Raw genomic sequence first — 12,094 nt, 5'->3', positions numbered from 1 at the left:
TGGAACCTGAGCCTTGCTGAGTACCTGATCCAGAAAGCCTGCAGGGAGTAAGGAGCCCAGACTAGACCCGTGAGAGTCTAGTCTCCAATCCTTCACCTCCCAACAGTGGAAAGCCCCGGGCAGGCAGCTGATGCTCACCAGACCAATAAAAATCAAGATCAGCTGACCTCTCTTGGTTCGCCGAGAGCATGATAAGACCCTCACAACTTTCAGTGAGCGACTGTCAGCTCACTGTGTTCTGAGTGTTGGCAGAAGGAAGGCAGAGGCACCGCGGTCCCTTTCAGGTGGGCTGATGTGGCGGGCCTGACACCTGGACCGGCAGTGACTCTGACAGAATGTTCTGGGCTCTTCAGGGGTCTCAGACAAAGGCTCATCCTTCCATCTAGATGACGTCTTTGCTTTCCCACTCCCTAAATTCCTCCATGCTCCCCCAAACCCACTGACAAAGTTACCTCCTTAAGGAGTCCCTTGACTCTTTCCAGCCCTGCTGACTTGCTGGGTTTTGTTGACTCAGTCTCAGGACCCTTTCATGCTCCCTGGCAGAGCCCATCCAGCTCAGCTCCAGGGTCTAAGCAGAGTGAGAACACAGCAAGGGCCCTTCCAAGTAGCTCTGTCCGTCCTGCCTTCTCAGCCCAGCTTTGACAACAGACGTGATGGAGCTCCTCCCTCCTCCCGAGCCCCACTCACCAAGCAGCAGGAACTTGCGGCTGTCCCCATAGAGCTGCCGCAGGCTGATGCAGAACTCATGGATGGAGGCCCCATTGCGGTATTCATGCAGGAGCGCTGCAAACTGCTGGATCTCCTGGGACGACAGCTTAGTACGTAACTGTGAGGGAGGAGAAGCGCAGAGGAGTGAGGGGCCGGCACAGGTAGGTGTGCGAATGTGTGTGTGTGCTTGTGGAGCAGCTGGACCCCACCCTTACCACACCCCCGGCGGCCACGGCTCCATACTTAGGTGACAGGCCATGCTGCAGACACACTGGTCATGTCTGGCAGTGTGTGCCTGCTATGGGGTCAGAACGCCCACCATATGTCTCTGTCATCAGGCCCGGTATAAAAAACCACCCAGAACCAGGAAGAACACAGATCTGCTGTCCCAATACAAAAGGGTCCTCAGTAGGGCTGAAGGGGAGGAAGCTGGCTCTGCATGGAGCAGCAAGGTTACACACACGACCTGGGGGGAAACAGATCTGGAAGGGTTGACTTTTCAAAGATATATCTAGGATGCACGGAGGCCTAAGGCCTAGGCACTGATGGAGCTGCTATTCTTAGTCAGTACCAGCATGGTCCAGGCCAAATAGCCCAGCACCAACTGGGGCCCACAGACTCCCACCCCCACAGACCAGCAGCAAAACAGGGCAGGCGATGGAGCCGGCTGCCTACCGTGAGCATGTAGTCCTGCAGCAGTTCCGTGGCACTGGTGCTCAGCTCACTCTCGCTGACAGTCTTGCTATGGGGTGGTGCCTGCATGCAGAAGGGCAAGGGCGGCAGGCCTCCCACATCCGCAGGGTCAGGGAAGCAGCTGCAAAGGCACAAGGTGGGCGGAGCCCTGACGACTCAACCTCATGTGCCCGCTTAGGGCTGGGGCCTGTCAACCTGCTCGCCAATACAACCATATAAGCAAAGAACAGTGACTAAGGAGAAGTGCCTGGGCATGGCCGGTCACATGTGGAGATCAAGGCGATCCCAGGGGGCAGCTCAACCTTACCATGCAGCTGAGACGCCCTAATGGAGCGACTCTCAAGACGGGTTCTGGGCAAAGAGAGGGAGTTCAGAGGAAGGGCTAGGCTAGGTGGTGTCCAGAGCTGAGGGACGGCAAAGTGGGGCAGGAAGGCTGGGAGCTTGAACAGGCAGAATGAACAGGAATCCAGAAGATGCAAACCACCACTACTCAATGTGCCTTTTCCAAGGGCACTCACTGCTGGAGGCCACAGAAGGGAGGGAGGAGAGAGGCCAGGCAGGGCTCTAGAGGTGGACATCTGGAGCACTCGACTCAGTGGGACTGAAGAGAACTTGTAGGGCCACCAAGATAGAAACTAGCCACAGCAGACCACGCATTTAGTGATCCAAGCCCCGAGCTCAGTGCGTGTACTCACAAGGTGCTGGCTTCGGCATCATAAGTGTCCTTCATGTCCACTTTTGTGGAAGAGTCATCTGTGCAAAAGATACAGAAGACACAGAGGACTTTCAAGTACTAGGTAGGTGTTTCAGGGCCCAGGTACCCAGCCGGCCCTAAAGTGAGCACTCGGCTCAGCTAACCCCAATGCCGCATCGACAGGCGGCAGCAGCAGCCCCAGCTTGGAGAACTTCATCATGGAGCTTCCTATCCTGGCAAGTGCTGAGCACCCAAGGCAAGGGTCCTAGACTTGAACCCTCATCCCTCCTAAGGATATCTATCAAAGACACATCCTGTCATAGACTGGGATGGAGTCCACACAGGACTCACAGTTGGCCAAGGTAATATAATAATAGTTGCTTTTGGACATGTCAACTAAGTGCTCAACTAAACCGGAGAGGTAATGCCACTTGTCCCAGGTCACTCAGCAGAAGCCAGAGCGAGGCAGTTGGCCCTCTGCCTGGACAGAGCCGAGGCCTCAGAATCCCTGCGTCCCTCAGAGGATGAGACCCAGAGTGGCTGCCGGCATAATGTCCAACAGACACCACTGCGTGGAGTTGAAGACTGCACTTTGCTTCTCCAGCCCCAAGGAAAACCACTCCACCACCAGGACAGACAGTGGGTGGAGGCTCTCAGAGAGGCAGAGTCTTGAGGAAGGCTAGCAGGGGGCAGGAGACTGCTGATGCCAGAGGGACCAGGTATGTGCAATGGCATCTGAAGACGTCACATCCTCTCCTGGGATTGGGACTCCAATGGTGCAAGGCAAGAGGAATGAAGGTCACTAGTTAGTAGACCCTGAAACAGGGAGGCGACCCTGGGTTGTGTGGGGGATGGGATGTAGTTACAAGCATTTTGCTGTGGTGTCGATATAAAGTGTCCACCTAAAAGGCTCAAATACTTTAGCTGGCTTTGTCCCAGATGATGGCACTATTTTGCAAGTTCTGGAAACCTGAAGATGTAGGGCCTAACTGTGCAAGTGGGTCACTGGGGCTCTGTTCACTAGAACCTCATCATGTCCAGAACCCCTCTGTCTCTCTGCTTCCTGGCCACCAGGAAGTGACAACTTGGACCCTCCTGCCCTCTCACCATGGCCCGGGTAAGGGTCAGCCATGGACTGAAACCCCTGGGACTATGAACAAGCAAACCCTCCCTCTGTGTAAACTGTTCTTCTCAGTGTCTGTCACTGGGATGGACAGCCTAACACAGCTTCCACGTGTGTCAGCAGGAGCTGTGGCCATCGAGAAAGGCAGAGATGTTCGTGGCCGCAGTGAAGACCAAGGAAGCCTCTAGAACAGTGGCTCTCAACCTGTGGGTCGTGACTCCATAAGGGTTGCATATCAGATATATACGTTACAATTCCTAACAGTAGGAAAATTAGTTATGAAGTAGCAACAAAAATAATTTTATGGTTGGGGTCACCACACCATGAGGAGCTGTACTGAAAGGTCGCAGCACTGGGAAGGTTGAGAACCGCTCGCTGCTCTAGAAGCTGGAAAGGTCAGGAAAATGGAGCCTCTGGAGCATCTAGAAAGGCTTCCTCGCCCTGAGGCTTGTGCTGAACTCTGACATACAGAGCTCTGACAGGGTGAGCTTTCTGACAGGGTGAGCTTGTGCTGTGTAAGACTGGGATCTGTCAGGGCAGGTAGAATCCGACAAGCAAGCCAGAACTGAGCAGGAAGCAGCAGGAGTGTGGGTGTGCAGTCCTCAGGGAGGTCTCAGGACAAGCTGGCCAAAGGAAACCTATTTAGCACAAAAACTACATGTGTGCTTCAAACATGTAAATCCCTAAATTCAATCCCCAACACAAGAAAACTGGGTGCAGTAGCAAATGTCTGTCTGTAATCCTAGCACTCAGGGTTTTTTTAAGACCTCTCTCAAAAAGGGGGTGGACATGGTGATGCATATCTTTTTTTTTTTTTTCATTTATTTATTTTTATTGAATGTCCATTGGTGTTTTGCTGTGGGTGTCAGATCCCCTGGAACTGGAGTTACAGACAGTTGTGAGCTGCCATGTGGGTGCTGGGAATTGAACCTGGGTCCTCTGGAAGAGCAGTCAGTGCTCTTAACCACTGAGCCATCTCTCCAGCCCCAGTGGTGCATATCTTTAATCTTTAATCCCAGCACTCGGGAGGCAGAGGCAGGTGGATCTCTGCGAGTTCAAGGCCAGCCTGGTCTATATAGATGAGCTCCAGATCAGCGAGGGCTATATAGTGAGACCTATCTAAGAAAGAAAGAAAAGAAAGAGAGAGAGAGAGAGAGAGACAGAGAGAGGGAGGGAGGGAGGGAGGGAGGGAGGGAGGGAGGGAGGGAGGGAGGGAGGGGAGGAAGGAAGGAAGGAAGGAAGGAAGGGAGAGAAATAGAGAAAGAGAGGGAGAGAGAGAAGGGGAGAGAGAGAGAGAAGAGAAAGAGAGAGAGAGAGAGAGAGAAGGAGAGAGAGAGAGAAAGAGAGAAAGAGAGAGAGAGAGAGAGAGAGAGAGGGAGAGAGAGAGAGAAGGAGAGAGAGAGAGAGAGAAGAGAAAGAGAGAAAGAGAGAGAGAGAGAGAGAGAGAGAGAGAGAGAAGAGAAAGAGAGAGAGAGAGAGAGAGAGAGAGAGAAGACCCTAGTAGGATTTTCAATGAACAAGGGGTCAAACCAATCACAGGGACACTGAACTGCTTCAAGCTGTGTGTACCCTGGACTCCTGTGACCTCTACGCCTCAACTTCCCCACCTGCAAGTCAGTAATAAAGGTGTTGTGGTTTCCCTGGGGTGTGGAAGACTCAATGGCTCCTGCAAGGCCACATAGCTGCTCAAGGCTCCCTTTCAGCTCTGTAACCACACCAACAGCTCTCTCTCCCTTACCAGTGAAGTACCAGGAACAGCGTAGAGGACAGGATAGTCCCTCCACAAAAATAAGTAGCAGATGGCAAGCTGCTCCCAACATCATTTCATGCCTGATTCACACACGCCATTCATCCTCAATAAATGATAGACTTGCTGTGTTTAGACTTACCTTCAGTGAGTATAGTGGTTTGAAAGAAAATGGCCCCCAAAGGGAGTGGCACTATTGGGAGGTGTGGCTTTGACAGAGTAGGTGTGGCCTTGTTGGGGGAAGTGAGTCACTGTGGGGGTGGGCTTTGAGGTCTCATGTATGCTCAAGTTTTGTTCAGTGTGATACTCAGTCAGCTTCCTGTTGCCTTCTGATGAAGATGTAGCCATCGTGTCTGCCTGCACACTGCCATGCTCCCCGCCATGTTGATAACGGACTGAACCTCTGAACTGTAAGCCAGCCACCACAATTAAATGTTTTCTTTGTAAGAGTTGCCGTGGCCAGGGGCTGGAGAGATGGCTCAGCAGTTAAGAGCACTGACTGCTCTTCCAGAGGACCTGGGTTCAATTCCCAGCACCCACATGGCAGCTCACAACTGTCTGTAACTCCATCATCTGACACCCTCACATATACATGCAGGCAAAACACCAATACAAATAAAAGTAAATTAAAAACAAAAACAGAAACAGTTGCTGTGGTCATGATGTCTCTTCACAGCAATAGAAACCCTAAGACAGTGAGCTTGCCCACGATGAATTGTGACAATTTAGTTACTAACTTGATTGGATCTGAGATCAACTATGAGTCATGCCTCTGGGTCAGTCTGTGAGAGTACTTCCTAGAAGGACCAACCAACGGGAGGAAGATCCTCCCCAGAAGTGGGCGGCACTTCCAGCGGCCTTGGCCCAAATATAAAGTCTGAGCTAAAGCAGCTCCTCACCTGCCATCTTGGGAGTCTGACTGCCCTGTTGCTGACAGCAGAGCCCAGCTTCCCTGGCTCTCCAGCTCTCCAGGCCTTCAGCACCATACCGGGACTGCTGAAGCATCCAGCCTCATGGACCAAGCAGTACTGGGTTTGCAGTACGCAGACAGCCATTGCTGGACTCCCGAGCCTGTACTGTGCAGGCCAATCCAGTAAATCACCTGTGTAATATGTATTCATTCTATGGGTTCTGTTCCCTAGAGCACACTAAGAGAATATAGTGTCAGATATTGGGGCCCTTGCAGAGATAAACCTGACCATGTGGTTCTTAGGCCTTTGAAACTGGTCTGCAGAAGAAATGTGAAAGATCTAGAACTTAGGGCTTACTAGGCCACTCTGGCAGGGTCTGGAAAACCAGAATGGGGAAAGAAATGCACGTGGTGAAAACTGTACTTATGAAGTTCAGACATGAAAAGAACTAGGTTAGCTGGGTAGTGGTGGTGCATACCTTTAATCCCAGAACCCAGGAGGCACACACAGGTGGATTGCTGAGGCCAGCCTGGTCTACAGAGTGAGTTCCAGGACAGCCAGGGCTACACAGAGAAACCCTGTCTTGAAAAACCAAAAACCAAAAGCCAAAAAAAAAAAAAAATACCCACTAGGTACTAGGTTAAAGGTCACTCAGGTTATAGCCTGGCAGAGTTCGGCAGTCCTCTGCTCGTGTCCTGAGAATTTTAAAGTGATGGACTAATGTATTTAACAGGAAACTTCAAAGTGGAAGAGCACTCAGGCTACAAGAAGGTTACTGCTCACCACTCTATCCAGGAGGAGAAAAATATAAAGAAATGTGTCCTGAATCCAGAAGGTCTCAAATAAGGTGGAAGGGGCTTCCTGCTCCTTGAAAACAACTGCCTAGCAAAGTATGTGCTGTTGCAACTGTGTCCATGGGGTCCAAACTCCATCCCAAGCTGGTGTAGAACTTGACAGGACTGTTCACGTGACATTGGTGATGCAGGAATGAAAAATGCAAAGCTGAGAGCTCATGGAGTCTTGTTCCATGGTTCCAGGAAGCTGCTGAAGCCAAGCATCAAGCAGTAGGGTCTGAATCCCCACGAGGAAGCCCTGAGATGCCACCTGTGGCTGTGTAGGCTGTGAAGGGAAAGCCTACACTGCCAGAGACCTCAGAATGTTACAGAGGCTGGAACTAAGGACGCCTGTCAAATAACGCTACAGTATCGAGTGTGGCCAGCCTGGGAGAGGCCGGTGATGCAGGCGGAGGAGGTGGAGGGCGGGGCTACCTAAGCCCCCTGGAGCCGAGGCAATCCCACCATGAGCCCCAGACATAGACATAGGGCTGCGGGAACTGGTGCTTCCCACTTGGTTTTGGTCTTAGAATCATCGTCTCTTTCCTTGCTCTGCCTCATCCTTCCTTCTGGATAAAAATGTTCACCCTGTGCCTCTGTGCCTTGAAAGTGTATTCGAATTATATGACCTGGTTTTTGTTTGTTTTGTTTTTATAGGTGTCTGGGGAGACTGGACTTTTAAACAGTTCTGGACTGTCAAGGATTACAGGGACTTCAGAAGCTGGAATGAATTCGTTCGTTTTTTGCATCACTTACTTGCCATGAGCATGCTAAGCGGGGCCAGGGGCACAGAACTGGGTTTGAATGTGAAATGTTACCATAGGAGGTTTCAACACTTGGTCCCTAGTTAGCGGCACTGTTTGAGAAGGCTGCAGAACCGTTAAGAGGCGGAGCCTTGCTGAGAGAAGTAGGTCCCTAGGCTTCAATGTTTTAGCCTGGCCCCACTTCCTCTTTCTCTCTGCTTCCCAACTAAGGATGCCAGCAGCCTTCAGACTTCTGCCCCTGACACCATGCCCTCCCTCTGGCCGCTATGCCTTATCCACAATGAGGGAAAGACACTAAACCATTCCTCTCTTAAACTGCATCTTGTTAGGTATTTGGTTACAGCAATGAGAAAACTAACTCATATAAGAAGTGTGCTATTGTGAAACAGGGTCTGGTATGTAGCCCAGGCTGGCCTCAAACTTGTAACAATCCTGTCTTCATCTCCTGGGTTCCTGGACTACAGGTATATGTCTCCACACTCAAGTAGAAAGTATCTATGGACTACCAAGAGGTCTGCACGGCACTATAGCCAGCTTTCATGGATGATGCAGAGGTGCTGACCCCTGTTCTGCCCCTTCCTAATTTCCTGGTCTCAGTCTCTCACAAAGCCAGAGCAACCCCAGGCTGTCTGGTTGTGGTCTTGCAAGGGACTATACACTGAGAGCAGCCCAGGTATGCCAAAAGGGAGGCGCCCCAAAACATGTTCAGCCTCCCCAGTTCCACAGCATCCCTTCCTGGGAGCCTATGCTTCCAGATGAAGTGCTCGAGACCCCCACTTCCACTCGACGTACCGCTGTGCAGTGACTGGTGGTGGGTGGGTGTGGAGGCCCCATCAAATATGGCTCGGTCCAGAAAGTCGATGGTAGACTCCGTGTAAACAATCTGGAAGACCTGGCTGAGCAGGGAGCACAGCTCTTCCGCGGCAACCTACAGTGAGTGGAGAGCAGCAGCTGTCCTCAGTGGCTACGGCCACAGGTAGCACCTTCTCACACAGTCTCTAGGGTACCCATAATGTCTCAGAGGCCCCACAACTAGAACTGGGGAGCAGACTATGAATAAAGGGCCCTGTGCCTTTCACAGCCCAGAGGGGTATCAAAAACCAGAACGAGCCGGGCGGTGGTGGCGCACGCCTTTAATCCCAGCACTCGGGAGGCAGAGCCAGGCGGATCTCTGTGAGTTCGAGGCCAGCCTGGGCTACCAAGTGAGTTCCAGGAAAGGCACAAAGCTACACAGAGAAACCCTGTCTCGAAAAAACCAAAAAAAAAAAAAAAAAAAAAAAAAAAAAAAAAAACCAGAACGAATGCTGGAGAACAGAGTCTGGCCTAGGTGTGGCCTCACAGGCGTCTGGAGACCATGCCAGACATGGGTGTTGGATCAGTTTTACCTCCTCTCCCTCTAATCGGCCATCAACATGTTCAACATTCTACCTAAGCCCAGGTAAGAGAGAAAAGACACCACTGGTCTCACTTCCAACCTTAGAGGCATTTCCAGAAGCAGAGTCACTTTACAACAGCGTGCCGTTTAAACAGGGCTTCTCTAGTGGGCTGATTTTGTCCTGAACCCTAGATGTGACGGTATCTGGGGACATTTTTGATCATTACAAGGAAAAGCCAGGGATGTTGATCGACACTCCACAGTTCATGAGTTAGCTACCCACAACAAAGAAAGTGTATTTTCAAAAATTTGTATTTTACGTGCATTGGTATTTTGTCTGCATGGATGTCTGTGTGAGGGTGTCAGATCCCCTGTAAGTGGGGTTACAGACAGTTGTGAGCTGCCATGTGGGTGTTGGGAATTGAACCCAGGTCTTCTGGAAGAGAAGCCAGGGCTCTTAACTGCTGAGCCATCTCTCCAGCCCCCTAAAGAGAGGATTAGATTGAAAACGTCACTAGCACCAAGGCGAAGAGTAAAGTGAACTAGAGGATATTTAGGAAGGCAGTCATTAGCCACTGAAAGTAAGAGACGAAAATGAAGGGGAAGGGGGCAAGTGACTCCTGAGGCTCCACAGCCTCCTCTGTGCCTCTGTGACCGGCCACGTGCTGGGGAAAATGCTAACCCTGTTCGCAGCACCAGGCAGGTGTGGGGTGCAGGTCACCATGCCTGCAGCCATCACTGTCAGTCAGTGTGGGGGTGGAGAGAAGCATCCTGAAGAGGAGACGGGAGAGCAAAAGCTCTGTTGGCCGTCTCAGGGATGGCGCTAGGAGTGGCGAGGGACAGGACTAGGGCATGGCTGGCAGAGGAGGTGAAGCAGGTCTAGGTACAGGAGGCGCCCTCTGGGGCCAGGGAGTGCGGGCTGCCACGGCTAGAGGTGGGGACACCGACTAGGTCATGGACAGGGCTTGGGAACTGAGGGTAGGGCTTGGTCATGGAGAAAGTGGGAAGGGACAATGCCTGAGCTAGCGCTAGACAGAGGTGGAGGAAGGGCTGGCTAGGGCCGGGGTCGAAGCAGGGCCATGCAGGTTTGTGGGTGGGATCTGGTCTTGGGAAGGGCTGGGCTAGAGGCAGGGCCTGATCAATGGGCAGGACCAGGCTGTGAGCTGGGTCACGGGCAAGGCTTGGACTAAGGACAGGAAGAGGTTGGGAATCGTTCTGGTCCACAACAGGGAGATCTCACCTTGCTCTCTGTGGCCATGATGACCAGGCAACATGCCTCTACTGGCCCCACTGCACTTTCCGACAAGGAACCTGCGCTGAGGCCTCTAGAACTTTCTGCACACAGACTCTGGCTGGGAGAGATGCCTGGGTCCTGGGCTGGGAAGTAAACACATCAGGTTAGTGCAGTGCATGGAGGCAGGCATGAGGCAGCTGAGCACCAGCTGGACCACTCACTCCCGGGGGCCTGCGAGATGTCTCAGGGGGAAAGCACTCGCCATGCAGGCCTGACAACCTGAGCACCATGCCCAGGAACCCTCACCAAGGTGGAAGGAGAAAACCAACCCCACGAAGCTGTCCTCTGACCTCTACGTGCATGCCAGGACACACACATTTATCCCCACAGCATCATATATATAAAATATTTTAGAGATATACATAAAATAATATTTAATTAAAAAATAAATCAACAACTAAACTCTAGCCCACCAGTTCTTCAAAACAAAACTAGCTTGTGAGAACGGCAGGGCCCCAGAGCACCGTCTTCATACTCCACTGTGTGCCAAATCAAGCCGGCTGGTATCCAGCTGCTTAGATCTCCATAAAAGGCAGGAGCTCACACGATTCAAGTTAACAGACAACAGACCACAGATAATCCCAACAGGGGCCCACACCTCCAGCGAGTTTCTTCCTCTAGAGGGATAAACTAAGGCCCGTGAATGGTCCAGTTGTGGGTATGGACATAGCCCGAGGCCACCCTCACACTGTACACATCGGAAAACGCACTGTGGTTCCAGAGCCGTCCAGGGGATGGGGCCCCAAGAGCAGCACAGTGGGCAGCCGGCCTGGGAAGGGGTGCTGGAACTGTCAGCAAAGCTCAGAGGTGGCTCTGCTCTCACTCTCCTCGGGTGACAAAGCTGCGGAAACCCGAGGCAGAGACAGGCCCAGGCCAGACACAGAGAGAGTGCAGACAAGGCTCCCGGGACAACAATGTCCTTCCCACAGCCACTGACCACAGAGCTCCTGATGTAAGTATCATGACAAGGCGAGACTGAGCTGGGCGCAGGCCACATCACACCTGGGGCTTGACTTACTTTTAACTAAATAGTAACTAGCTCAGTCATTTTCATATTGTTCACGTGCTCTCGCAGCAACATATTAGATCCAGGAGGTAAAATAAATATACTGTTTATACACTATAAAATATACTACATAATTGCAGCACTTGGGAGACAAGAACCAGAAAGAAGGACCACCATGAGTTCACGGCTAGACAGTGAGTTTAAGACCAGCCACTGCTAGGCGATGGTGGTGCACACTTTTAATCCCAGCACTCGGGAGGCAGAGGCAGGCAGATCTCTGTGAGTTTGAGGCCAGCCTGGGCTACAGAGTTAGGACAACCAGAGTTACACAGAGAAACATCATCTCAAAAACAAACAAACAAACAAACAAACAAAGACCAGCCATGATAAAAGTCTCAAAAAATTAAATAAATATATTAACTGAATATAAATTTTCAAAATATAGAGGCTAGGGATGTAGCTCAGCTAGTATAGGTATACGTGTGCATGTAAACACAATCCCCCACACACAGAGAAAGAGACTATAAATATATTATTAAAAGTAGTCTCAATTGTTTCTATTTTTGTAACATTCTAAACTGGCTTCCTGGCCCTCGGTGGGCAGCTGTGAAGTGTGGGTACCAAGCAGGTGGCATCTGTGAGGATGCCACTTCTACCCTCTGGGCAGCAGGCCGAGACACAGCCACGCAGACTGCTCTGTGCCACCAGCTTCAGACCTGCCACCTGCCTCTCCTGCATCATTCAAGACAGTCTGGCAGACCCACGGGCTCTCTGCTCCATCCGCTTTCCACACTAGACTGCCCCAAACACTAGCAACCCCCTGCACACAACAGGCACACAGAGGCGATTCGTGCGAGGAGGGTGCCGAGGTGAAATGTTACAAACTCGTCTGCCTGGCTCGGGGGTGGGGGGGGGGGGGGGGGGGGGGGGGGGTGGGGGGGGGTGG

The 12,094-nt window shown here is 51.8% G+C and overlaps 1 protein-coding gene across 1 annotated transcript in view; it reads right to left on the bottom strand.

Moving 5' to 3' along the window:
- Nucleotides 1-12,094, bottom strand: part of Ccm2 (CCM2 scaffold protein) — a 41,506-nt gene that overhangs the window by 1,624 nt on the left and 27,788 nt on the right. The window contains 5 exon segments of the mRNA XM_052734479.1: nt 688-826; nt 1,384-1,522; nt 2,097-2,154; nt 8,266-8,401; nt 10,089-10,225. Coding sequence (XP_052590439.1) covers nt 688-826; nt 1,384-1,522; nt 2,097-2,154; nt 8,266-8,401; nt 10,089-10,225 — 609 coding nt within the window.

The sequence above is a fragment of the Peromyscus californicus genome, unplaced genomic scaffold, assembly GCF_007827085.1.
Source record: "Peromyscus californicus insignis strain IS unplaced genomic scaffold, ASM782708v3 Scaffold_13__1_contigs__length_99412109, whole genome shotgun sequence".
NCBI classification, from domain to species: domain Eukaryota; kingdom Metazoa; phylum Chordata; class Mammalia; order Rodentia; family Cricetidae; genus Peromyscus; species Peromyscus californicus.
This window is presented reverse-complemented; position numbering and strand designations above follow the sequence as displayed.